General features: G+C 44.8%; 1 protein-coding gene across 1 annotated transcript; it reads right to left on the bottom strand.

Moving 5' to 3' along the window:
- Positions 1–574: 574 nt before the first annotated feature.
- Positions 575–27,927, bottom strand: CCND2 (cyclin D2). Its single transcript, XM_041398849.1, has 5 exons — positions 27,623–27,927; positions 25,984–26,199; positions 23,342–23,501; positions 12,160–12,290; positions 575–2,421 (listed from the first exon to the last, which is right to left on the bottom strand). Exons 1-5 carry the CDS (start codon positions 27,815–27,817, stop codon positions 2,263–2,265), a joined length of 861 nt encoding a protein of 286 aa, XP_041254783.1. The 5' UTR covers positions 27,818–27,927; the 3' UTR covers positions 575–2,262.
- Between the last annotated feature and the right edge of the window lie 46 nt (positions 27,928–27,973).

Genomic DNA, 27,973 nt, shown 5'->3' on the forward strand with positions numbered 1-27,973 from the left:
ATGTGATCAGGAAGGAAGGAGACTTTAAAAAAAAAAAAAAGGAAGAAGAAGGAAAAAATAAAATAAAATTTAAAAAAATCATGAACACACTATTAGGGGAAAAAACCTGTACAGGGCATTTCCAGTAAATCAAAGAACTCATCATATCTCCACTTAACCATCTACTTCAGGATTTGAAATTTAAGCAGTAAAATAATATATTATAAAAATGTTTATAAAATAGCAGCACACTCAGTGAAACAATACAGCTAAGTACTGTTAATGTGAATAAGAATGAAACAAATCATAGCTTCTTAGCAGCGCAAAAAAAAAAAAAAAAACAAAAACCAAATAACCCCCCAAAACCAAAAAAACAACAAAACCTTAGAATCTTACTCCATCTTCTACCCTCATCTAGCCAAATAGGCTGAGTCCATACATAAAATATTCTTCGAAGTAGCATGTTCTTTCTGAATTTTTGTGTTAAAAATGTGAACATTAGCATTTCAACCAACAGCTTCATATTGGATATCTGCAAACTGTTAATACAATTGTGCAAAAAAAAAAAAAAAACAAAAAAAAAAAACCCCACAAACAAAAAAACCCCAGAAAAACAGAACCAAAAAACCCAAAAGTTGCTCCAACTCCTTTGCCATCTAAATGCCTCTTCGTTACAGGTGGAGCAGGAAAATAAATTCAAGTACACTGAATACACCTTTGTAATAAAACTCCAAGTCACACACCTCGATGTTTACCACCATGGCTGTTGCACCAGCAGTTTTCTTTCCTTGTCCATAGATAAACACACAGGTGGTATTAAGATCCTTCTGTGACACTGAACAATACAGATGGTCAGGCTTTTATCCGGAATGTCATGACAGGAATGTCATCTGAAGCAGGTGTTGGTATTTCCAGCAACACCACAGCTAACCGAGTACACCAAATACTGGAAAATATTGACTATAAAAAGCTATACAAAGCCTTACTTTTGTGTCTTCTTTATTTTCCTTTTTTTTCTCCTTTTTTTTTTTTTTCTTTTTTTTTTTTTCCTCGGCAAAATTGTCATAAACCATCTCATTTAATCCCTTAGGAACAATTTTCAAAGTGCTTTTCGAATGAAATGGTTTACAAAAACGCTCACTGTAGATCAATAAAGTTAATGAAATGCTGAAAAAGTGTGCAGGGGGAGTGGGGGAAAAGAGAGACAAGGGAGCAAACCAAACCCCATCTTCTTTAACACAGTGAGGGGCTATTACAAGGGAAGATGGACAGAGCATCATTTAAATGTCTTTGTGGCCAAGCTAAGAAACTGCCAGACATTAAGATGGACATGAAGCATTAGCACTGTGTAGGAATATAATGCTTTCCCTAGATGATCCACCACATCTTGCAATCCAAAGGTTGGAGGTGGTCTGCCCAGCCAACAGGTCGGGATTAATGCGTGCATTCCCCCCACTGAGCGTGAACACTTGGGAACTTTGGCTTGGCCCACAGCTGGGTAAAAGGAATTGCCCTCATGCCAAAGATGCTGCTGTGTTTAGAATTAACCATTTTGGAAGGCAAAGTAGATAAAAAGTTAAGAGGGGCAGAGGGGAAGTTGTGGGGGAAAAAAAAGAAAAATAAATCAACTAAAAAAAAAAGCCCAAAAGACACCTGCTCTTCTGGCTGGTAAAATAAAGCATCTTTTTCTTAGGTAGCAGCTACCACAGACAGCAAGAGTAAACAAAACTAACATATAGAGATCCAACAAACACTTCTGACTAATAACAGAGGTGACAGATCAGCAAATCTCTTCTGCATTCAAAATGGTTCAATTGCTTCAGGGATCTTTTCCCACTTTGCCCTAAACCCCTTATTCTATTGCTTTGCAATCTAGTCAAGCCATAAAATCGCACACACGATTCCTTTCTTATATCTAAAAAAGGGGTGTATGCACTAGTTCATAATACACAGACAGGTATACTCTACTTTGTTCCCACAAATGCAGGCTTACATTGATCTAGCTACTTTGTATGCTTTTATAAGCATTTAATATCACTGATACATAATCAAATAGCAATTACCAAATATATCGTGGGATTCCCTTCTGTAGAACATCACAGGTACCAAATGCCTTTTTTTTTCATTATTCGGTTTTTGTATTTTTTTTTTGTTTTTCTTTATACCTAAAAGAGCTTTAAATATGTTCTATGTGGGAGCAGATTAAAAAAAAATTTCACTCTAAAAATAATAACAAAAATAAAGGGTCTGGGGGAGCAAGCGTGACTTTGTGTGCTGATGTCCTCACAGGTTGATGTCTCTCACATCTGTGGGAGTGCTGGCCTGGTCCAGTTCATCCACTGTCTTGGAGGGGTTGCTCTGCTGCTGCTGCTGCTGCCGGACTTGCTGCAGGCTATTCACAAGCACCGCCTCGATCTGTTCCTGACAAGCTTTAAGGCAGTCCTACAGAAAAGAAAGCAAATTTATCTATTAGTAAAGATAAAGGTGGTTATTTTTTCCTTACTGAGCTAGAAGAAGTTGGAAGAGCATCAGTCAGGTGTTTCTAAGAAGTGCCTGCTCTGACACAAATCAACCTTGAATTCTGAGAGGTAATCACTGTGTACAAACTCCCTGGTCAAACATTGTTCATGCTGTATTTATAAGGTTCTAAATCTTAATATTTTACTGATCTTTGATTGTAGAATCATTTAAGTTGGAAAAGACCTCTGAGATAATCGAGTCCAACCTTTGAGCAAATACTACCTTGACAACCAGAGCAATGAGTAGCATGTCCCATAATTTTCTGAGCACAAAACTGATTCGCAGAGACCACCGCATTACAAACTAAGAACATTCAGGGAAACAGCAGGGTACAGTACAGCAACATAAATATGGGAGCCTGTCCATCAGGAGTCCCACAGTAAACATGAAGTATAAATACAGAAATAAATATGAAGGATTCACCACCATTTAAACCAGACACAGTGATGAAGGGGACTATTAAAATACTTACAGGATGTTCCACACTCTTGATAATACACTGGAAGACCAAATAATGTGGTAATTTAACCAGAAAAAAAAATGTGAGAAAACCATGACAAACCCTGAGTTATAGGAGAAACTTAGAAATAAAACCCAAGCTGAGACTGTATGAACACAATGCCAACCACGTTCAGTGTGCTGGCACTGGGAGTATCAAACCGACACTGTGCAGGGGGACACGTGGTGCTACAAGAGATGGCATTTTCTAAAGGCAGCCCTGAGGAGTCCTTCTGGAAAAGGCACTAAAACTAAACTTCCTGTGGCCTCAGCCTGCCTAAGAGCTGGGTGTCTCCAGAAGTCTTCAGGGAATAGAGCAACACAGGGTTTGGTAGGAGGATTTTGACAGCACAGTGTTTTAACCAGAGGCCCCAGAGCATCTGGCTGGGGTGGTGAGACTGAGCATCACCATCCCCACTGTCAGGCGGGGGAGCTGAAGACCAGAATGGGGCACTGACCTCCACAGGGTTCCACAGGCACTTGTCAACCCATTAAAGGATGTGACTGTAACACTGAGGAGCTGGGCCCTGACCAACACACCCCCTTTTTCTACATAGTACCTGGTTATTGGGGAGAGTTTGAAATATTCATACGTGGAGGATTGATTTGTCATCCCAGCTGGTCTGGGAAAAACGCATCCGGTGAAGACGATCTGTTCCGCTGGTGACACTGATGTTCGTGATGGGCGCAATTGGCTCCGGTAGGTAATGAACACCCATTTTTCTTGGCTACTAGCCAGCAGCTGCTGGCTGCAAAATCCTGTCCTCAGATTAAAAAATCCCCCATTATCAGCTAGGGAGGGCTTTAGGTCCATTGTAAGCATTCACCTGTGTGTAAGAGGGCAATGACAACAAATCACCGTGTGGGTCAAGGCATTTTCAAGTGTGGGGGCACCAGTTTGGAGACTCTTGTAACAGACAACACTCCTAATGTGCTTTTTTTGGGTATAAGAACCTTCTGTTTTAAAGCACAGTTTCAAAGTACTGTGTCCTTCTGAAAACAAACCAGATTTTTTTTAAGCAGCTTCAGTCTGAAAAGCTTAATGAGGCAATTTCCTTGCAGCCAGGCTTGGGGAAGGAAGGGTGGTGACATGCGGAACATGGGGCTCAAGCATTTGGAGTCAGCTTTGTCTGTTCCTAAACACCCTCATGTATGGTCATTTACACCATCACGGTGTAAACTTCTGATAGGCAGTGTGATGGTTCATTTCAGGCATGAAGAGGCTGAGATCTCCAGGTAACCCTATAGAGAAATGGGTAATTTCTGGTGTCTTCATTTTGTCTTCTAAAATCTATAAAGTGGCCTCGACTGGAACTGTCACATGGATTTTATTTCATATGGGAATCCACAGGCCACTGTGTATTACTTCTCTGGTCTACACTTTTTGAGCTTAAAAACACCAAATTCTTTAAAACAAAGAAACCTACAAATGACCAGACCACTGCATTCAGCATGAAACAGTTTTCCAAAAAAGTATTGCTATTTGCATACTAAAGCTCCTTGGATGTTAAATCTCTCAGGTGAAGGGAAAATAACCCTAATTTAGAGTATCTTATCAGCCCAGCTGTCACAATGTGATTAGGTAAGTAAAGATGATGGCATCACTGGAACGTTCTGCCAATACAAAGTTAAGAGACTATCATGTCTCTTAACTCTTTTTTTTGTATCATCAAAAAAAACTACTAAAAACCCATCAGGACAAACAGCCCAACCTTCCCATGACACAGTATTTTTAACCCCTCCAAGTTTCATGGGAATTTGCTGCATGTGTACATATTTTACTGGTGGACTTTCATTTTGCAAGTTCTAGATGGCTCTGACGACAGAGAATGAAGTTTTAAGAACATATCAAAGAAAAAACCCCATGACTTGCATTATTTTCAACAAATCTTCCTTGAAAGAACACTATAATGCACTGCAGTATGACCCCAGATTTTTCAATACAAGGACTAGGCCATTCCCTCAGAATACTGCAGGGTTTGCCTTTGTTGTTTTTATAAAAAACTTTTTAAAGTGTGTGTCACATGGATTAACTTCCCCATTCTTCTATATGGTCTAGTAGTTTTAATGATTAAAATAGTTCTGGTACTTTCCATTCCATAGTTTTATTTATACTTCAGCATGTACAGAACTAAAAAGGCAATTAACTGTGGGGTTTCTTTTTTTTTTTTTTTCATTCTGAAACTCTTTCATCCCTAGGTGATTTTACTAGCACGTTTGAAAAGCATTTGAAGGAAAAGAAAACTCTCCTGTGTCTGATGAGGGGCAGCCTCATGGCTATGATAGAATGCTGGCAGTGAAAATAACTGGAAGGAACAATCAGCAGCTCTATGGCATGAGCTACTTATTCAAGTCAATAATCATTGAAGGTTTCAATTTCCATTCATGACAATCTTGAAAGAAAGCACAAACCCTATTCTGCAGAATATTACACATAATTCACTTTCTTGAACTTTTCAACATTTCTGTGGTATATGTATGTCCTATACTGGCCTCCAGCTTCCAGTGTTAAACTGGCATTTATGCTTCATTGGCAAGCTATGAGGGAAGGCCTGCTACTCAACCCAACTCAAGTAAACCAACAGGCTCTTGCTTTGCACTGCCCAAAATCCCACAGCTGGGAATATTGAAAAAGCCTTCTGGCATTTTTGTGTTGAAGGATGGTTAATTTTCCAAATATATATTAATTATTTCACAAATAAGTGTTAAGGCCCCCAATCTCTTCTTCTTTCTTAAAACTATTTGCAAAAGGAAAATCAGAAAAGGACTTTTTTTTAGTGCACGATCTGGTTTGATAAATGGAAAGGATGCTGGAAATACCCAAAATTACAGTACTGTTCATTGGAGATGTACTCATTGCTTGGATAATCTAAGAAAGCAGCAATTAGACATGCATTAAAGAACTGGGATTTACATAAATTCCAGTGTGGAACATGTCATCTGTACTCCTACACACAAAAGCTGGCTGGATTCCTCCACTGGTTCACATTTAAGCCCCAGTTCAGATCTCTCCAAAGCACATGCTTCATTGTTGACATAAACAGGGATTCCTTCCCAAAGTGGGGCCTTTGTGTGCTGAGCACTGGCCTTTACCTCACTGACCTTCTCCAAAGCAAGACCCTGGAAAGCTGCTGTGAGAATATCTTATCCATTTATAGTATTTCCAGTGATCTCACATCTAATGGATGCAGTTAAAAAACAGAACTATTTTCCCTCCTGAATGTATGTTTTTGCTACTGTAACAAAGAGCATCAATCACAGGTGTCTATGTCTCTTTTTCCAACTGGAAGTACAGAAAATAGTAATTTGCTGTTCCAAAGGACACCTCATGTGGACTAACAAGGACTTCTCATTCAAAAGCAAAACAAACAAAAAAACCTGCAAAAAACTAATTAATGCCAGAGCTTCTCCACTTACTGTTGCCACATTATTGCAATAATGCAATAAATAAGGTGACTAACACTAAGAAACTGAAATATAGGGCATTTTTCTCTGCAACTTTTTGGTCTTTTCAATAGTTTCAACAGCGTCCTTTCTAGATTCAGTTCCACTGTTTGCTTCACCACTTAGTTTGGCTGGTTTCCTGTTGCTGCTGTGGGTATTTCTCATTGCAAACAGGAGAGAACAATGTTTTCAGAACTGGGAAAACGGAGAGTAAAGCCAACATACCAGCAGGGCGATGCAGGGGCAGATGCCATGATACTTCTTGCTCAGTGTGACTTGGGATTTCTAGCAATCTCTACCGAGTAATACTTTGAAGATGTGAAAAAGTGGAAAGGTGGAAAGGTGAAACCGTGAAAAGGTGTGGGATTTATGCTGTTGTAACAAACACTCTGAGTGTTTAGTGAAAAAGGGGATTTTCAAAAAGCTGGGAGGACCTGCCTGCACTACACAGAGCTGCAGGAGCCAAGCAAGGATTCCCTGCCTGAGTGGCTGATCCATGGGAGCCGCTCTGGGGGCTGCAGAGCCGTTCCTCGGGGGCCTGGCTCCCCTTGGCGCGCCGGCCGTGGCCGCGCCTGCCAACAGACCCGACGGAACTCCGCCATGAGCCCGCAGTGTCACTGCATCACCCCATTGTTGCTACACACGCACAGCACTCACTGGGGAACAAAAAGCTGAATGAAATGGAGCAGCTGCCAACTCAGGCAAAGACAACTTAGGAAACTATCTCATTCTTCCTTTCTCTGGAAGGCTATTTTGCCTGTTGTTTCCTTGCATACAAAATGCAGTCTGCAACAAATAAGGCAGGATAAGATACAGCGAGTCCTGTTTCTTGCTTCCAAAACCACAGGCCCTAGACACTACAAAAGAGAGGATAAATGGTGTATGTGCTCTAGGGACAATGTTCAAATGCGATCCATTAAAGATAGATTTCCATTTTTTTTTACTACAGCTCTGAATTCTTGAGCATGGTGGCTCTTCACTTCCATTTCTGTGCAGAAATCTGCAGATCTTTATGAAGGGATGTCTCTGCTCTTGGGAATAAGAAAAAAAATCCAGCCCTGACATATGTGGTACATGTAAGTGGAGGTATTTTAAATGCCATTTACTATGGATCCAGTCTTCAAAACAGCCCCACTCCATATTTTTAAGGGCTCATGGCCAGCTGCTTCGACAAGCCTTTAAAAAATTCTTGGTTCCTTGCTTTTTTTTTTTTTTTTACTTCAGGCCCTTAAGTATGCTTTAGATTTTCCAAACCATTCAACATACACCAGTTGCCATCTGGGAACAGACTGTTAGAGATGACTTCTGCCCACATACAGGCACTGGCTCTGCCTGAAAACTCTCCCTGGCTGCTGATGCTGGAGAGACCAACTCCGTGTGTCATCCAGATGCAACCTGGATGGCTACTCTTCCAGGAGGTGAGGGAATAGATTTACCCAAGAAAGGTCTCAAGCAAAGCACAATACTGATTGCAAGGTCTTAAAACATGCCCTACCCATTCAGCTATCCTTCCTCACATCCCATAATTGTGCACAGCGGGGATGCTTGTATCTTCCTCCAAAGCATCTGGCTCCACCAGGGACAGGATACTGCTCGAACTGGAGTGCTGGTCTGGGATGCTATGGGAATTCCTGACTTCCTGAGTTGTTTGTTTTTCCTTTGCAATGACCCACCAAGAGATGCACAGGGAGCTCTGAGGCTTCCTGCCAGTAGATCTGTTAACTCTTTGTTCACCAGCCTCTCTGCAAGCAACCACAAAGGAAATGTTCCCAGCCGCTGACAGCAGAACAAACTGGAACATGCAATCCCCATCCTTCAGAGCTGTGTGAAGTTAGAATCAGAGGTACAGAATGGTTTGGGTTCAAACAGACCTTAAAGGTGATCTTATTCCAGCCCCCCGCCATGGGCAGGGACACCTAGCTCTAGACCAGGTTGCTCAGAGTCTCATCCAACCTGGCTTTGAACACTTCCAAGGATGCGTAGGACACAGCTCCTCTTGGAAACCTGTGCCAGGGCATCAACACCCTGTCTAATTCTAATTAATTCTAATTCTAATTCCTTCCTAATAACCTATCTAAACCTACTCCCTTTCCATTTGAAGCCATTCCTCCTTGTCCTGTTACTACAGTTCCTCATGAGAAGTCCCTCTCCAGCTTTTCTGTAGCCCATTCATGCTGGAATGGGTGCTCTGAGGTCTCCACACAACTTTCTCTTTTCCAAGCTGAACAGCCTCAATTCTCCTGTCCTGTCTCCACAGGGAAGCTGCTCCAGTTCCCTTTATCAGTTCTGTGGCCTGCTCTGAACTTGCTCCAACAGTTCCTTATGTTGGGGGCACCAGGACTGCATGCGATATTTCAGGTGGAGCCTCACAAGAACAAAGTAGAGGGGGAGAAACCTATCCCTCAGTTGTGTGGGATTAGCTCTTAGTGGCTCTTAGGGACAGCAGCAATCAGAGAAGGCAGCTCAGATGCACCACGCAGAGCTACTTTCACTACCCTTCAGGCTGCTGAGCTTCTCTAAGAGCAGCTCCCTGCTGTTTATTTAGGTCGGTGGAAGGAGTAATGAAACCAGGCTTTGCCTGGCCCTGTTGTCACACTTTCTCCAGCCTGTGATTCAACCCTCACCAAACAGCCCAGGGCAGCTATTTACCAGAACTAACTGTTATCCCTATAATTACAGTCCAGGATGCCTTGGACAGCCTCATCTCAACTCTAGGGCACTGCTCTGGATTCATGCAAGGATATCCAACACCAACGTGTTTTTGAAAGAAACACTCGTGCTGGTTGTCTGCTTACCCAACAGCTGGGCTCTAATTTACATGTTGTTTATTAATAATGTATTTTTGGTCTAATTCTTGATGAAACATCCATTAAAAACATTAATTTTAGTTGTAAATGCCCAACTCCAGTCTCAGTTACACTAATGTAAATCTAAAATAACACCACTGATTTCAGCCTCTTGGTTAATGCTGCTATTTCCCAGCAAATAAGCTGCACCCTTAAGTTATCACTATAAAACAGTGAAAGTTCAGAAAAGCTCATTGCACTTAAGTTGCATCACGGTTTCATTACCATTCTTCCTTTTCATCTGCTTGCAGCTTCGAAGCTGAGATTTTTCATGCTTCACCTCAGACAGAGACATTTTCTGAAAAGCCAATGGGAAAGTCCTATCATCTGTTTCCATGCTAAGCAATTACATGCTCCAAAACAAAAATTAAGCAGAAGCCCTGGCACCCTCTGGCTGGGAAGGACTTCCCCAGCTGCCTGATGGTTCCTGTGGGCTACCATGAGGCACAGGGGGCCAGAAGGTTTTCCTCTGCAGAACTGTTAATTTCTATGACTTCCCCACTTTTCTCCCGCATGATGGTCCTAAAGACCAGGAACTCTCATTTCTCCTTCTTCCCTAAGCCTCCACTGGAAAACAAAATCATTCACACAGTGACAATGAATTAATTGTGCCACTGCAGGAACAGCTCTCAGGCATCAGAAATTTGGAAGTGAGAGAACTGAAGCTCTTCATTCAACTTTAATTAAGTCCCAGTGTAAAATGTATTACAATAGTCTTTACTCTTTATTAACACAGCCTTGGGCCACCTCTTACACAATCCAGACAGTAGGTTTTTTCCAACAATACATTTTACATATGAGGCTGGTATTACTACCTATTGCTAAGCCTGCCCCATGCTTCTCTGAGTCCCATTTTCAGTTGCTTTTCTCTCTCTCAAGCTTTTTCATGTGGGATGAAAGTTGCCAGTCCTGGCCCCTTTTGTATTTTTCCAATGCAAAATTCACAGAGAAAACACCTAGCAAAATATTTCTCCCAAACTGAAACAGCAGGCTAACAAAAAATACACTATTTTGCCCAAACTCAAAAATGTTGGCAACCTTTGGTTAGGCTGAGGGTTCAAAGCTTGCAGGGAGTTAAAGCTACCTCTTCCTCACAAAGGACAACACCTTGAAAAAAATAAAAGCACCTCTAATTTCTGCAAAGGCTTATATTTTTTAGCAATTAAATTATCCTGAAGCTCCTTTTGTCATGAGTTTATTCTGATTTGGGGGATGAGTGAAACCCTTCTCCATAGTTTGTCCTGCTGTGGGCTAAGACCAGGAGCAAAGAGAAGGAAGCTGGTCTCTACCCAACGCTGACAGACTCTTGGAGAGAAGATAGGAAGAGTAAAATGTTAGGAGTCTTTGTTATTTGGGAAGAGTATTAATTTTTTCTTCTGAAGAAATGCAGACTCAGTCAGATCTGGGAAGATTTTCATCAGGATGGCAAAAAGCACACTTTTGACAAAAAAAATCCTGCTACATTTAAAAGAAAAAGCGTGGAGGCATTTTCAGTGCAAAATTAAAACCCCATCTTCTAACCACTTAAGAACCAAGATGTTTTTGTAGATATTTTCTTTCAGACTTATATAATCTGGATAGAAAAGCACAGTAGATAAAATATTTCCAAATTGCAAGGCGCAGCAAAAGGGCCTTATAGGGCTTACACACAATTCTCTCAGGCACAGGTTTCCCTACTCTCAGATGGATAAAGGGGATCAGAGGGATGGAGCAGCTCTGCTGGGAGGAAAGGCTGAGGTAATTGGGATTGTTCAGCCTGGAGAAGAGAAGGCTTTGGGATGACCTCACTGTGCCCTTGCAGTGCCTGAAGGGAGCCCACAGGAAAGATGGAGAGAGACTCTTGACAAGGGCCTGGAGTGACAGGACAAGGAGGAATGGCTTCACACTGACAGAGAGGAGATTCAGATTGGATATGAGGAAGAAATCGCTCCCTGTGAGGGTGCTGAGGCCCTGGCACAGGTTGCCCAGAGAAGCTGTGGCTGCCCCTGGATCCCTGGAAGTGTCCAAGGCCAGGCTGGATGGGGCTCTGAGCAAGATGGGATAGTGGCAGGGGTCCCTGCCTGTGGCAGGAGGGTTGGAATGAGATGATCTTTAAGGCCCCTTCCAACCCAGGCCATTCTACGGTTTAGACTTCAAGCACTCTGAATTAGCAATATTCCTTTTTCTGTGCAAATCCAATTAAAATTAAAATAAATGGGAAACCCCAGAATTACATTTGAAAATAAGGATAAATTTGATTGTAAGAAAAAAAAAAGAAATATCAAAATTCTCCCCTTTTAAGCAACCTGGACTAATTACTCCTTTTCAACCAAATCACAAACCCAAATCTTCATTTAACAGTGCTATCAAAGATGTAATAATGCCATATATTTACTCTGTGAATCAAAACCAATAAATTAGCACATGTTAAAGACAGCTTGAATTGTGCTTGTTTCACGTCCTGCCTTGAAATTAGCTCATTATTCATTTCTTCCAAGCCAAGAATTTTTAGGTGATTCCTGAGAGAAGCCAGAAGAGCCATTTTAAGGTTGCAAGAACAGGACCAACAGCAGCACAACACCTCCTGATTTGCTTTATGCCCCAGGGAATGCTGCCTGCTCACCCTATCGCCCAGGACTCCAGAGGAGGTTCAGCCTGCTGGACCATCAGCCTGGGCAGGCAAAGCAGGCTCTCCCCACCAAGCCTAAATAAAAAATGAATTCCAGGAAATCAATGAGCTTTGGAGACTCAAACCAAAGTGCTGGGTCCACACCCGCAACTCACGCCCTGCAGAAGCAACCCCTTCCTTTGCTCCACTCAGTCTTCAAGATCAGGCCCAGTTCTCCAGTACACCTTGGGAAGTGAAAGGAGAAGAGGAATGTGGAACACTTACCACATCTGTGTTTGTGATCTTGGCCAGGAGGTCCGTGAGACTGTCCCCATCATCGAGCTGAAGGCCACAGATGGCTGCCCCCACACTTCCAGTTGCTATCATTGATGGTGGGTACATGGCAAAGTTAAAATCTGCAAGAACAGATCTGGGAATTAGTCCAAGCCCAGACCAGAAAAGCTGCAAAACATCAGAGGCAAGCAACATAAAAAAACCACACCCAAGAATAAAACCCGGGGAAGTAGAAGAAAGGGAAAAGTGCCACTCTTTTTGGTCTCATGGAGCTCATTAGTCACACTGCTCATCACAAGCAAAGGAAGGGGAAGAGACCTGCAAATTAAAATGGAAATGCGGTTCAGTCTTTTATTCTCACTGATGCATAAAGTAAACCTGGACAATTTTTAATAGTCTTTCCTTAATTTTAAAGAATAGGAAAGAGAAGAAGGAGGCTTCCTGTAATTTATGTCAGAAATTTGGGTCTTGGTCACTTAAGACCTCTCTGTATAACTAGAAAACTGGAATAAGGTATCACAAAGGACCAAAATGAGATTTTTAGTCATGTCAATTTTTAAAGAGTAAATTAATTTGAGCATTTAAAGACCTGTCCAGGAAAGAAATTTTAATTAATGGTTCATCTTTACTACCTTAGCAATTAGGAAGTGAGAACACTTACAGCCCACAGCTATGAAATCGAAGAACAAAGATCGTATTTGTCATTACTACTACTTCTTAATAAACAAGCTGAAAATACACTTCAGAACTTCCTCTTACACATATGTCAAATCAGAAGAGAAATTAAAATAAAATCCTGTCATCTTTATAACGCAATTTTATGGTTTATGATACTGCCACAGACACTGGTTTATCAGCACTAGTTTATCCTGCTAAATATCAGATCTTCCACATCTTGATATGTTCCTAAAACTTGATTTGCAAGTTCTTTGGTTCAACAATAACTCATTGACAAACCTTTCTCTACCAATTTTCAGTATTAGCAAACCTTTCTCTGCCAGTTTTCAGCTGGGGAAACTGGAGCAGAAGGAAGAGTAAACCGAAGTAATACATAGTAAGAAATAAATTACAAGCAATACATTACATCAATAGAAACAGATTACAGAAAACTGTCCTGCTGCAGATTCCAAATCCCATCTGTTCACAAATTCTATAACCCTGCTGATGTCTGTGTAACCACTGAGGTTTTAAGACACATGGAGAGCTGTTCTCAGCCTCCCAAACTCAGAGCTGGCACATGCTCCAATAGATGTGAAGGCAGCATGTTCTTCTCCAGGCTGGATTATATCCCTGGGACTGAAGCAGTCAGTAAGAAGGCACTTGGGACACAATATTCACCCAGATGGACCAGAATGGGGGTGTTAGCAGTGGGGAGACAAGGAGTTGAAACCCTGACATGGATTTCTCTGTCTCACAAAGCCACCAGAAGGTTCCCACCTGAAAGCTCAACACTGCATGCTGCTTCCTACCAGACATCACACTCAGACAGACACTTTGGAGGGGCAAATTCCCACTGGCTGAAGAAAGGAATATGGAATGTCATTATTATAAAAATAATAATTTATGCACTATTGTAATAGTAAGAACCCACTGTAGATAGGAAAGTTGACTTTTGGAAATTAAATTATATTGCCCCCCACTAAAGAGTGAGACAACAGGAGAACCTTGACTCCCAAATTCTCAGTGCAGGACACAGCCCTGAGTATGCTGATCTCAGCACATGGCAAGGGAATGGGAATTACACCTCCAGGATTGCACTTTCTGCCAGTCACCAGTGGTGTCTCCCAGGGCTTAGGGCTGGGGCCAGTTGTCTTTGATAAATGACCTGGATTAGCGGATTGAGTGCATCCTCAGTCAGTTCTCAGGTGACACCAAGTTGGGCAGGAGTGTTGATTTGCTTGAGAACAGGAAGGCTCTGCAGAGAGATGTGGACAGGCTGGACAGGCCAGAGAGATGAGGTTCACCAAGGCCAAGTGCTGGGTCCTGCCCCTGTGTCACAGCAACCCCCAGTAGCTCCAGGCTGGGGAAGAGTGGCTGAGAAGAGCCCAGCAGGAAAGGGCCTGGGCCTGCTGCTCCACAGTGCATGCCCAGGTGGGCAAGAAGGCCAATGGCTGCTGGGCTGGGTCAGCAATGGTGAGGCCAGCAGGAGCAGGGCAGTGACTGTCCCCCTGTCGTGGGCACTGGGGAGGCCTCACCCCAAGTGCTGTGCCCAGTTCTGGGCCTGGCACTGCAAGATGGACATTGAGGGACTGGGTGTGTCTAGAGGAGGGAACAGAGCTGGGCAAGGGGCTGAAGCACAAGTCTCATGAGGAGTGGCTGAGGGAGCTGGGGGTGTTTAACCTGAGGAAAAGAGGCTCAGGGGGGAACTTATTGCTCACTTATTGCTCCCAGACAGGAGGGTGCAACCAGGGGTGGGTCAGGCTCTGCTCCCAGGGAACAAGGGAAAGGACAAGATGAAGCAGCCTCAAGTTGTGCCAGAAGAGGTTTAGATTGGAGATTAGGAAAAATTTCTTCAGGGTGATCAGGCATTGGATCAGCTGCCCAAGGAAGTGGTGCAGTCACCATCCCCAGAAATAGTCAAAAAACATGCAGATGTGGCACTTGGAGTCATGGTTTAGTTGTGAACACGACAGTGCTGGGTTAGGGTTGAAGCCAATGATCTTAGAGGTCTCTTTCAAGCTTAAAAATTCGATGATCAAAACCATTATCATGTTTACCTCACATGGATTTATATAAACACACATAAGGGATAACCACACCCCTAAGCTGGGAAGCAAATTCCATGTTTGATCTTGGATGTACCAAACCATCTCTCACTTATGCACGGTAACTACAGGTAGCAATGGATTTTCTATCATTTTCCCTACTTGTCCTGAGATTCAGGCAGGATGTAGTAAAAAGATGGTGCAGGGAGGTGCCATGTCCAGGCAGAATCGGCTGAGCAAAAGACACAGCTCCACCTGCTCTCTGAAATTCCTTGCCTCACATCACGATCTCCACGTTATCTGAACGTCGGTGTTCTCGTGGCCGATTTTAGATCCACTCCCAGAACTGTCTTCCTAGGAAGCTGAATAAAGAGGCACAGTGTCCCTGCCAACTAGCACTGCTGTAGGTCTGCTTCCACGTGGGGTCACATGCGAACATTTCTATGCCCAATAACCTTGTTAGCTCCCTTAATGTCATTCATAATGCAAATGAGACAGCGAGCGAATGGCCAGAGGCCCAGACTGACTAAAGCTCAGCATCCAGAAAGTCTTACATTGCCTCTAGCTCTAAACTAACTTCCCTCCATAACAAGCACCATAAACTTGGCTATCAAAGCTACACATGCCCAGTCTTTGTTGTACAACAGGCAGCAATTTGTATCACTGGCTTCTATTTTTAGCATATTAATTAACTACTGCAACTGGTGAGGCAAGTGTCTCCAACTGGAGAGTGTGGCACCATTGTCTGAAGTCATCACCTCATCTCGAGCTATTGAAAATCATGGCAGTGACCCCCCTGCTGATATGAATTTAACCTGACATGCCCACAAAGGAATGGGGGGTGGTGCACCAATTTTGTGCACATGGTTCTCCAGATCACCCTGGACCCTATTAGTGTGGAAAGAGCTCATTGAAAGAAAAGAAGCCACATTGTGCTGGGCCACCTAGAGGGTTGAATAGAAAAGGCTGAGGAAAAGAGCAGGCAGCGCAATAAAGGCCATAATTAACATATTTCCATATTCAAGCAAAGCAATAACTACGTGGAATGTTTGTCAAGGTGCAATGAAAGCATAAATATTAAGTACCGTATCTGAGGGGATGCAGAACCGCCCCCCCAGTCTCTTAGATTCCACTGAGAAATTCAAAACAAGTTTTTACATGTTATTTTCAATTATAAACCTCTATCTCTGCTTCTACCCTGACAACAAGACAAGCCTTGCCATCCTCACTCAGTTTTCACCCAGGTAAAACTGTCCCCCCTCCAAATTAGGTCAAAAATTTGCCCTGAGATGAAAAAAAAAAAAAAAAAAAAAAAAAAAAAAATGGGGGCACATAGAGAGAGAACCTAAAAATGTGAGCTGAAACATATGCATTTACTGCAAATTCTTGTAGGAGATGGTGAAATCTGAACTACAGGGGAAATTTTATAGAAAGCACTTCTTACTGGGCACTTGGAATTTTATAAATAGCACTTCTCCCTGGACATCTGAAGCAAGGCTATGGGCTAAATCCTTCTGTGTGCAAACTTGACTAACACACACCCAGAGCCTGCTTCTAAAGCATGGCTCTGACTTTTAACTTTGTTGTGATTTATAGGTTTATAGTTGAGCTCGATGATCTCAGAGGTCTTTTCCAACCTAATTGATTCTGTGATTATGCCATTCCATGGGAAAAGTACAAAGGAGTCTCATTATAAGTTAGAGAAGCAGTGCCACAGCGCGTGTCCATGAGAATCTGAGCACATGAACACTTCACGGGAAGACATTGGGTTGTTAAAAAGTAAAACTTGTTTTACTTTCTATTCCCAGGCAATATACACAAGAAACCACCCCATCCCCATTTTAATATCACCTATTTCCCAAACTACCTCAAAAACAAGTGACCAGCCCTGCACAACCCCACTGACTTCAGCGCTGGAAAAAAAAAAAGGCAATGCAAGAAACAGCACCCTTTGAAACACAGCCACCTGTGGACCAGCCAGCCAGAGTCATCAAGCAAATTCAGGGTACCCTGAACCTGTCTCCCACTTTCAGCCCCGAGCTGACACAGCCAGGGCACGAGGAGGTTTATCTGCCAGTGGAGCACACATAATCCACGCCGAGGTTCCAGGACTGCGAGCACCACGGCTGAGCTGTTTTGCTGGCTCTCTCCCAGTCCAGTGGTCTTCACTGCCTTCAAGCCAGGAAAATGCAAGGCTGACAGTCAGGCCAAAGCAGAAGGGAACTGGAGGAAGGAACCTAGAGAGGTCCTGCAAGGGGAAGCCTTAACTTGCAGCCAACAAATAAAACCGTCGGAAGGAGAAGAGCACTGACAAATACCCAGGCTGAACATACTCAGTGTGTCAAAGTCAGGTGGGGGAACTCTACCTACTTAAAACAACCCATTTTACTGATCTGGCTGCTGGTTGGGCTTTTTTTCAGCAGCCAGTTTTCATCTCTGTAATTTGACAGGTATTTATTTACAGAGTAGGAAACTGCTGTCATAAGGAAGGTAATTCTTCCCATGGCAGGGGGGAAAAAGGGAGGAAAAAAAGGTATGTTACCCCCATCAGAAAAGCACGTACTGATACATTAAAATTATGTAGATAATGGTCATAGCCAGCCTCAGACTTCACCCAGCCAATGCCTGTCTATGAAGACAAGCATGGATCTATATTTAACCATCTAAGTTTAAAAGAAAAGTCTAAGATAAACAATGGAAGTAGTGAATTTAATTCTTGTCTGCTTTGATTCAAATGCAATTCCAGAGTCAGTGTGATACTATTTTTTTTTTCTAATATGTTTGGTTGTATCTGCAGTGGCCATTTTTTTCTCTTCCTCTTTTATTTCTCCAAGACACTGCAAATTTTCCTGACATTAAATATTTTTACTTTTAAAGGCAAAACCAAATGACTCTTCAGCCCTTCAAAGACACAACTTTCAAGTAAACCAGGATGCAGAAGTGCTTCTATCCTTTGAGTAGGTGGGAGGGCAGACATCTAATTCTGTTCCTCTTGTAAAGCAAACAGCATTTGGCCTTTATACAAATGGGTCTGAAGTCTCCTAAATGTTAATGCTTCATCACAACCATCCAAGAGAGGTAAAGGCAGGGAAACACACTGAACAACCTATGCAAAGTAGGAGCACTCACAACAACATGCTCATTAGTTGATGGCAAATACTATTTCTGAACAATTGTTTTGCACTGGTTTTCATTTGCACTTATTTTACACCTTCCTAACCAAGGATGAGGATGATGTTAGTGCCTGAACCACCAAAACATCAGACCTGCAGCTGGTAGAAATGAGGGCAGTTCCTCTGGCAGTTCCAGAGTGATGCCAGCTTGCATCAGCACATGCTCTCTTTATTTCTTTCCACCTCCTCTTGCCAGACTTGATGGTCATGAAACATTCCTGAGGCCCTGACTACTTGCTAATGGCACTTCCTTAGTTCTTGTGGCTCCTCCATTGGCTGGAAAGTTCAATATACTGATATGAGCTGGAATAAGCAAGAGCTTCTTCTTTTGTCTAGCAATAAATTAGTGCAAATTATTCTTTCTTCTGCTATGCAAGAAGTTCCTGCAAACACTGCCACTTTGCAACATGTATTTTCTTTCTTAAGGCATTTACATAAAGAAGCCTCTACAGCCTTTATTCTTCCCCTCTGCAAAGAGCAGGTCCCAAATAAAACTTGCATCACACTTTCCAGGCTCCAGTAACTTACACTGGATGAAAAGGAGATGCAGAGTAGAATTGCCCAGCAGGAATGCTGAGGAGCAAACAGGCCTTATTCTGTGTGGTCACCCCGTAGACCTCTACCAGGGTTGCAGACCTCATCTTGCAGGCCTCGCTCAGACAACACTCCCATTGACTTCCACAGAATGTCTGTCTGAAGAAGGATGCAGGATTTGGCCCAGAAGTTAAAAAAAGCCGTCTCAGCTTTCAAGTGTAGATGATTAATGTCCCAGAAATAGTGGGCAGAGGTTTGGCACACTGTATGAGACTGACTTAAAGCTGACATTTTGCTGCTCTTTCTCAGCCGCTGTGCTAACACAGGCCCCAAGGCCTGAGATGCTGGATCCACCATGGACACATCCCACCTGCCACTGGACTCAGCTGAGGCATCGAAAAGACCATGCAAAGGACTGAGTCCAGGGTTTCACACAAGCTGCCTTCTATCTCTGCAAGTCTGCAAAAGCTTCTTCTTCCAAATTTTGGTTGCCACTCAACTAAAATCCTGTGAAGCTCCTCACAGAGATGAGTGTCTCCATTACAGCTCCTCTTTCTGAAAACCTGTCATGCACAGGCCACCCTCTGTCAAAAATCATTCCCTTACAGGCTCTCACATAAAAAAGGGGTGTCCTGCACCAAAACTGTGGCATATACAGGCTCTGAGAGGAGAGTGTAACACAAGTGCATCTGCGACTCTGAACAGGCTGCAAGAAAAAATGATGAGCACACCCAAGTGTAAGGAAATAATGCACAGATCTCTTTCCAGCAGCAGTGTGGCAGGCTCTGCACACACCTCTGTAACCACTGTCCTCTCCCACTCCTTCCAGCAGTGATTCTCTGGCTTGGAGCTCAGCACAGGCAAATGGCCAGCCCCTGAGAGAACATTTCCAAGCTGTGCAGCACTGTGCAAAGCGACAGAGGAAAAAAGGGTGCAGAGCAGTAAAGAGATGGAGGGTGGAAAAGCAACACAATCCCAGAGAGCAAAACAAGGATGGTCTCTATTGGGCTCACAGCTGAACAGGAACGTCCCATGCTGAAGAATCCCAGAATCATTAGGGCTGAAAGAGACCTCTCGAGATCACCCGGCCCACACCCCTGCCAAGGCAGGGTCCCCTGGAGCAGGTGACACAGGAACATGTCCAGGTGGGTTTGGAATCTCTCCATAGAGGCAGGCTCCAAGCCGTCCCTAGGCAGCTACCACCCTTAATATACAGAAATTCTTCCTCAAGCTGAGGTGGAATTTGTGTTTCAGCTTACGGCCATTGCTCCTCATCCTGTCACTGGCCATCACTGAAAAGAGCCTGGCACCATCCTCTGACACCCTCTTTAAGATATTTATATGCATGAATGAGATTCTCTCTCAGCCTTCTCTTGTCCAGACTAACCAACCCCAGCTCCCTCAGTCTCTCCTCATAAGAGAGAAGCCATAAGCACCACTTAAAGACACCAAATGCATCCTCTTGGTGCCTTGAAAATCCAGAAGTGTTCTGAAGGAATTTTGTCTTGCACAGGGACGCCACCAGTGGGATGAGAAAACAATAAGAATGCATAGATGGACACTATGCGAGTGCATAGTGTCCATCTATGCATTCTTACTGTACAGTGAACAAGGCATCTGGAGGAAAATGCCACTTCCATGCCCTCCTAATGGAACTGGAGGCTCCTGAAACCTTTGCGAGTGGAGAGCAATGAAAGAGAAAACTTTATTCAGGGAGACACACAAGCTTCTGTCCTGCTCAGCAGCCGTATGTTCCAATGGGACCAAGGGCAAAGCGGGAAACATTAAAGTTCCAGTCATGCTCATGTGAATCATTAATCACTGCAAGGACTGGAGAGAGGCCATGGGTTTATATCCACGCAGCTTGGTTCAGGAGCTGGGCTGAAAATAAAGGCAGAGAAACAGAGAGCATGCCAAAGTGACCAAACATGACTGAAAGGAATAGCAGAAGAACAAAATATCACCTCCTTTTGAGGAACATTCAGATGGAAAGGAGAACAGTGATGAGTATTACACCATGATCCTCACCATCCAGCACAACACCCAGTAACTGTTCATGGCTGCTTCCCTCTTCATTTGCTGACACTAAGTGCTGCAGGACTGAGATCAAAGCCAGCTCTGTACAGGCAGGGAACACCTGGGAATTTCTGGTAAAACATTTTTGCTGGGAAATTAAATGGAGCAGTTGCTGAAGAAGATCTAAGGCTGGGGGAGAGAAGTTCAAAATATGCCAGATTTTTCATGACACTTTCAAGAAGAAAAGTACTTGAAAGCAGAGAAAGCTGTGCTGAGATGAATCAGGAAATAGAAAGAGATTCACTGCTGTGCTCCAGACCAGAGCTATTAGCCAGGCAGCCAGGTCAGCTTTGGGAATAGTAAAGAGTCAAACCCAGGCTAAAAACACACATGGGGAGCAAGGGAAGAGGGAGCCATATGTCAGAGAAGGTCCTGTTACTGAAAGGAGGCAAACAGGGAAATGAAACACCAGGCTTAACCCGGGCTGGCAGAGAGCAGCAGCTCTGAAGGAAAAAGAGAAAGAAGAAACAGAGTGGCTGATGAGAGCTCTGCAACAAACAGGACAAGAAAAGGAAATGACAACTGGATCTGGAAGGGAAGTCTGATGAGAAGGGGTTTTTTCTTCAAAGAGTGGCAGTGAAAGCGAAATTCTGTAGTAAGAACAACATTTCCACAATGGAAATAGAGGTAGCAGCTCACAGGTAATGTGGGAATGTGGTATTGAGTGCCTGGGTAAGATCTCTGCTTTTAAAAGAAAAAAGCGTTGTGGGTCCTCCTCAAAACTACACAGTGGTCTGTGGACAATGGCATGAGAAGAAAAGGAAATCTCCAGCCAGCACTACCGTGCCCCTAACTCGTGGGAAGCTCTGTACTCAGCAATTATGCCTTTCACTTTCAAGGGAAGAAACTCTTGATTTGTTGTCTCCTTAAACTCTACACAAAGGACCTCATTTCGTGGATTGGAGACATACAACATGACAAGCTGATCACATGGAGGACACACACCAGGGAACTGCATGACTGGGCTGAAGGCTGGAAAGGGGGCACTGCTCTGGATCTCAGTAAAAGGACTTCTAGAGCATGGAGCTAACCACCATGGAGTGGAAAGAAACCATGGACTTTGAAGACTCTTTCATGGACCAATGTCTTGCAATTGTTTGGTTATATGGAAAACTTTAAAGGCAAAGGATTATGGACTAGAATTTGAGATGCTAAATCATAATGAAATTATAGGGCTCTCAAGAAAATGATGTACTGGATAAAAAAGAAAACAAACCAAAACTCTATTTGAGCAAGTGAAAACAAGAAAAGAGTGGGAAGATTGTCTTGTTTGGAAGGCAACACGAAGCTGTATTTGAGTTTGATGGCTGATGGTGTGAAGATGCAGGGAAATGTCCATGGGAAAGACCATCTTTTTCATATCACACAAGGCAGAACACTGAATGCATCCTAAGTAAGGGGAGAAGGCAAAGAAATCACCAAGAGTGATCCTGCAGAATTTGAGCAATATTTCTATTGAGTCCTGTGGTCTTTGGTCTGAAAAGGATCATACAGCAGTGGAAAAAGAAGGGAAGGTCTGAGCATCATGGCAACCAAAAGGTCATGAGTTTTGACTGAGAATTACAATGAGAATTACCCTAACACAGCCCATATACAAATCTCTAAAACAGATCAACTGAGGTAGGAAAAATTGGCCAACATTGTAAAAGCAGTCACTACATCTTATATACAAGAACCAGGCATTCAAACCCAGAAGCTGCACCCCATCTTCCCTTCCCCTCTGCAAACATACAGGCAGAACATACAGTATCACAAAGGACTAGGTATATCAAACTGGTGAATTCAAACACTGAGCCATCCACTACTTGATAATGACTCTGGAAAACACTGCATGCTGTTTATTTAGTCCAGGTCTAACTTCTAAAAAGTAGTCTCACCATTAACCCTTTGGATGAAAATTCAGAGTACACCAATTTTGTAAAAGTAACCGAAGCAAGAAAAACCCAAACAAAATAACACACAAAAAAATCCCAGAGTTTTACAGACAGGTCAAAATTAAAAAGCCTCTCTTCTACAGAGGCAATTATTCTCACAGAAATCTTTAGAAACTGCATTCAGCCATGTGACAAAATGGGAGTGCAATGGTTCCCTACGAAACATGGTAGTTTCACTGCTTTCTTGGGGTGAAGCTAGGAAAGAATCCTTTTTTTTTTGAAAGAGTAATTACCTTTTAAACTATCATTTCCGAGGCTTCAGGGATGTGGTAGTATCACATAAATGCTAAAATACACAATTTTGCCTTTTATCTGGATCCAGATAATGAAAGGAATACAGTTAATGAAAAGTTTATGAACACATTTATGCAATGCATTAGCTAAGACATCTTGGGCTAATGTGCCATAACAGCTTCTGTATTTGGAGCTGTCCTTACAAATGATCTGTGGCCTTCTAAAAGAAACATTGAATGGGCAAAATAAAACCCAGGATGCTCTAATCTAGCCATACAAGACTTCACTGCAAAAGCACCACACACGTCGGCTGCACTACGGATCACTACTACAAGAATTTTGCCCAATGCACAGTTTTGGGCCGATTCACAACACCCTTTGCAAACAGACCCGTGGGATACAACTCCTCTTCCCACATCATGTAAGGATGGAGGAGATGAAGCACCACCAGAAACAAATCTGCCCTTCCAACCACACTGTGAGCAGCAGCAACAGCAGCCAGAGCAGCTGAGCCTACCTGTGGCACAAAGGGCGATGAAGGTCTGTGCATGCTTCCGGATCAAAAGCAACTTGTCTTTAGGGAGAGGCACCTTCCTTAGGATGTGTTCAATGAAATCGTGTGGGGTGATGGCTGCAAGGTTCCACTTCAACTTCCCCAGCACCACCAGCTCCCATTCCTGCAGAGGGTGGACAGGGAGAGCAAAACAGAAGAAAAGACATAAGCAAGCCTACGAAAAACCTCTGTTTATTTCTTATTATAACTTTATCACTGCTAAATTTGTTTTGCTCAATCCCTTTTTTCCATATGCCGCTACTGCTTTGAAGTTGTTGATTTTATTTTTTTTTTTGAACACCAGAAATATCAGGCTCTACTGAAAATAATGAGATCTGGCAGCTCCTGCCAAGGTTCAATTTTTTTTTTTTTTTTATCCAGTGCTGAATGCCCACCCAGAAAGTTTAGACTGCAATTAGATATTGCCAAGGTCACTGTGGTCCTTTCCTAGTAACTTCTTTTAAATGGCTATAGTCCTTACTTTATAGCCATTTAAAGCCCTAGGGACAGCCATGCACAAAAATAACCTAGATATACATTCCATTTTTTCAAAACTGGGGAAGTTGGCTTGATGGCATTGCCTCCCAAAACTGTACTCCAATGGTCCTGCAAATAAATCTGATGGTGCTTAAACTACTCCAAGAGAGGTTCTGCAGAAAGGAAACACACACAACACAGCCAAGAAGTAACCTGTGTAAATTATCTGCAAGTAAATCATGTAGGAGCCGTTCCCAGATTCTTTGCACGCCCAAAACTCCCACTGCAATCAAATGAAAGCTTGGGCGTGTACATAACTACCAGCCGTTCCCTGAAATGGGATTCCATGTGCAAACAGCACCCAATGGCCAGATCCAGCCATGGGGTGCATGACCTGCATGTTTCAACATTTAAACCGAGTTCTGAACACCTTACAGTGCCCCGCAGAGTGAGCAAAGCTCAAGCCTCCAGCTCACATTTGTCTCATCAGTCAATTACTAGCTATTAACTAAATTCCATGCACTGATTCCCAAGTCCTGATGATGCCTGATGGAGCTCAGTGTGATGGGGAGCCCCAGTTGAGCTGAAAGAGCTGGCAAGTCAGAAAAAAAAAAAAAAGTCCTTTATTTTTGCAGCCGCAGAGACGTCAACCAGCGTTGCTGAGAAACCATAAACATGGACCCCACAATGCCATTTCTGCAGTCGTTTCCCTGAATAGATGCCCACTTTAACAGCAAGTTACTTTCCTACAGACATTCCTGCTGGATTATGACAGAGCCCTCCATGGTCTGAAAAATCTCACATATATGCAAAAGGCTGCAGAAACCAGACGGGATTTTTTAATTTCTCCAGAAAACATGTAAAATGTTGGAATGTAACGGTGATTATGTGAACTCAAGGCCTGCTCTTCCCAGCATTACTGATGTGACAGCTTTTGAGAGAGAACAGTCAACCCAGAGGACCAAATACAAGGAAGCACTTTAAACACATGCTCGAATCCACATGGCACAAGAAGGTAGGGACACTGCTCTGCATATTTGCACGTGGGGACCACGGCACTTCCCCTGCCCATCTGTACCACCAAGGGGACACCTCCTGGCCCTGACAGCCAGGCAGGGTTTGAGGGCAAGGCTCTTTAACTCTGTGGAAGCATGAGCTATCAACACCAGCCCCTCCCCAGGGGGAATTCCCAGTGATTCATAGGAAAAATTCTTCAACAACTCAGATGGCTATGGCCTTCTCTCTGACCTAGCATCCATGTCACAAAGGGACCCTGGTGCACATCCAGTGCTCCATATCATGATGTATACATCACTTATTTCCTTCAGTAATTATCAATCTGCTTTGCTTCCACCGCGTCCGAACTGAGAGAAGCAGCAGACAAGAGGTGATTTAACTGAGCCTTGTCACACAGGATGGGTCAGGCTGGAACGGACCACAGTGGGGCACTTGGTGCCACCTCCCGCTCCAGCAGGGCTATCCTAGGGCACAAGATTGTGTCCAGGTTATTCTGGAATATCCCCAGAGAGATATGTCCCCTCTCTGGACAATCTGTTCAGGGCTTGGTCACTGTCCAGGGAAGAAGTTCTTCCTCGTGCTCAGGTGGAACTCCCTGGGCATCAGTCGGTGCCGCTGCCTCTTGGGCACGGCCGAGCATTCCGATTCCGATTCCGGCCCCGGCCCCGGCCCCGGCCCCGGCCCCGGCCCCCCACCGCCGCGTGTCTGCCGCCAGGTGGCGCCGCCGCGCCGCCCGCCCGCGCACGTGCGCCCGGCGAGGTCCCCCGTGGGGACACGGCGGGGACCCGGAGGGGACACGGAGGGGACACGGAGGGGACAGAGCCTCCCCCAGCACCGCCAGCCCCAGAACCCTCGGCAGCGCCGTGCCCGCGCACAAGGCAGGCAGCAGCCCGAGCGCCGCATGGCACTGCCAGGCAGCTTAGGACAGGGATGTCCCCGCGGGTGTCCCCCACCCTCAGCGTTGGCCCCGACACTTTCTGGCCGTTCAGAAAGGCGGGAAAAGCGCGGGTTTTTCTAAAACGTGGGGGCTGGCTGTGTGGAGAAGTGCTGAGTGATGTGCCAGATAGAGAAAAGTGCTGTCCTGGAGAAGAGGGAGGAACGGGGCTGCTTACCAGCAGCTCTTGGGGTTTGATGGAATTGTCCGTGTATATGCACAGCTTCTCGGCTGTGAGGGGGATTGTCTCTTTCAGCTTGGAGGCCAGAAACATGCACACCGCCCCCAGCAGCTGCAGATGGCACTTCCGAGTGGGCACCACAGCTAAGAATCTGTCCAAGTAATTCATGGCCAGAGGGAAAACTTCTTCTTCGCACTTCTGCTCTTCGCAGACCTGCAAGTGAGGAACGTGGGGAGGGAACCATGGGGTGGTCGGGGGAAAACAGGGGTGGGAAGTGAGAAGGAGATAAGGAAAAATAAATAAATAAGTGAACCCACCAAACAGACCACTTCCCTTGCTTTTGCTCCTATTTTTGTTTCCCGGGGAGCTAAATTTTGGGGGAGGGGGAGATCTGTGGAGAGGCTGGGAAGGCTGTCAATCGGCTTTCACATTCCTTTAGTTCATTCAGTAAGAAATGAATTCAAGACACTATGTGGGAGAGCAGAAAAGCCCCATCCAGCAGCAAGCGAGCAACCTCAGACTTTTTTTTTCCTTTGCGACCCAATTTTTCTATTTCATCATATTTTCAAAAAATCGATAAAAAATATCAAAACTTCCCCGGCGGTCCCGATTTTGGGGTTGGTGGCATCCCGGGACGATCCCCTATCGTTTCCGACAATAGTAAAAATTCCCCCGCCGGGTGTCCCCCAGCCCTGCGCCCCCAATCCCGCGTTATGGGGGAAGAACGGGAGACATAGCGAGGGCGAGGTGGGGTGGAGAGAGCTCGAGCCGCCTGGATCCTCTTAGCAGACAGCGAGCAGCAAAATTCTTTTAAAAATTTACAAAAAATCACAGCCGCAGAAAAAAAGCACAAATCGCACATGAAAACCAAGCGGGGAGTCTGGGCTTTCCAGCCCACGGAGTTTGGCTCGGGAAAGGTCCCCCCCAAAGGAGATCCGAAGGGGCAAAGGATGGCTGGTGGGGCCAGCGCAAGGCAGGCGAGTCTGCGGGGCTCCGGGCCCGCTGCCGCTGCGCCTGAACCTCGGGGCGAACAGGGGGTTCAGCGCCACGGCCCCGACATACCGGGGGTCTCGTTCCGCTGGGGCGGGGGGCACTCCCGAGCCCCCCGGAAAGCAGCGGGGGCAGCCGGGCTCGGCGTCTGCAAGCAGAGTCGGCATGCAGCGCAACATGGCGAGAAGAAGGCACGTCCTCCCCACTGCATACGTGGGCATGGAACCCTCGCCGGGCAGAACGCGGGGCATGCGGGGCACCCCCCGACCCTCGCCCTACCCCGCGTGCTGCTCCTTTTTCCCAGAAATGCCTCAATCACAAGCGCTCCCGGAGGCGGATTTTCTTTGCTTTTAATTGCAAATTACTTTTCCAACTCTCCCCCTCCACCACCACGCCGCGCTTCCTCCCCTCCTGCACCCCGCTCCCGGAGCCCCCCGAAAGGGGCGACTTCCCCCGCGGGCTGTCGGTGTCCCCCGCGCCCCTTTCCGCACCGGCTGAACTCCGGAGGGGGACAAGGAGGAGAGGGGATCGACAATAAGAAGCCACCCGGTGATCCGAAGAGCGAGGGGCTGCACAGGGAGAGGGGCCGGGGTGCTGCCCGCGGCCGCTCTCCCTCCCCCACTCCCAGGGGCCGGGGTGTACGAACCTCCAGCATCCAAGTGGCCACCATCCTCCTCATGAAGGGCTGGATGTCCTTCTGGACGCACTTGAAGTAGGAGCATTGGGGCAGATACCTTTCCTCTATGGTTAGTAAGTTGTGCAAAACGCGGTCATCGTAGAGCAAGTTCGGGTCAGGCAGAGCTCTCCTCATGGGATCCACCTCGCAGCACAGCAGCTCCATGTTTCCAAAGAGATCTCCCTCTTTCTCTGATGGGAAAGGTTTTTTCTTCTTTTTTTTTTTTAAGCTTTTTTTTTTTTTTTTTTTTTTTTTTTTGGGGGGGGGGGGGGGGGGGGGAGGGGAGGGGGGGGAAGGGGGTGGGGATAGGAGAGGGGTAAA

This window comes from Onychostruthus taczanowskii, unplaced genomic scaffold (assembly GCF_017590055.1).
Source record: "Onychostruthus taczanowskii isolate IOZ18803 unplaced genomic scaffold, ASM1759005v1 scaffold15, whole genome shotgun sequence".
Taxonomy (NCBI): Eukaryota; Metazoa; Chordata; class Aves; order Passeriformes; family Passeridae; genus Onychostruthus; species Onychostruthus taczanowskii.

What these genes read in the sequence shown, in the direction of transcription:
- CCND2 (XM_041398849.1), bottom strand. Translation starts at nt 27,817, where the DNA reads ATGGAGCTGCTGTGCTGCGAGGTGGATCCCATGAGGAGAGCTCTGCCT. An exon ending in TGGCCACTTGGATGCTGGAG is followed by an intron (nt 26,200 to 27,622) that starts GTTCGTACACCC and finishes CCTCACTTGCAG; the next exon opens with GTCTGCGAAGAGCAGAAGTG. An exon ending in AGATCACAAACACAGATGTG is followed by an intron (nt 2,422 to 12,159) that starts GTAAGTGTTCCA and finishes TCTTTTCTGTAG; the next exon opens with GACTGCCTTAAAGCTTGTCA.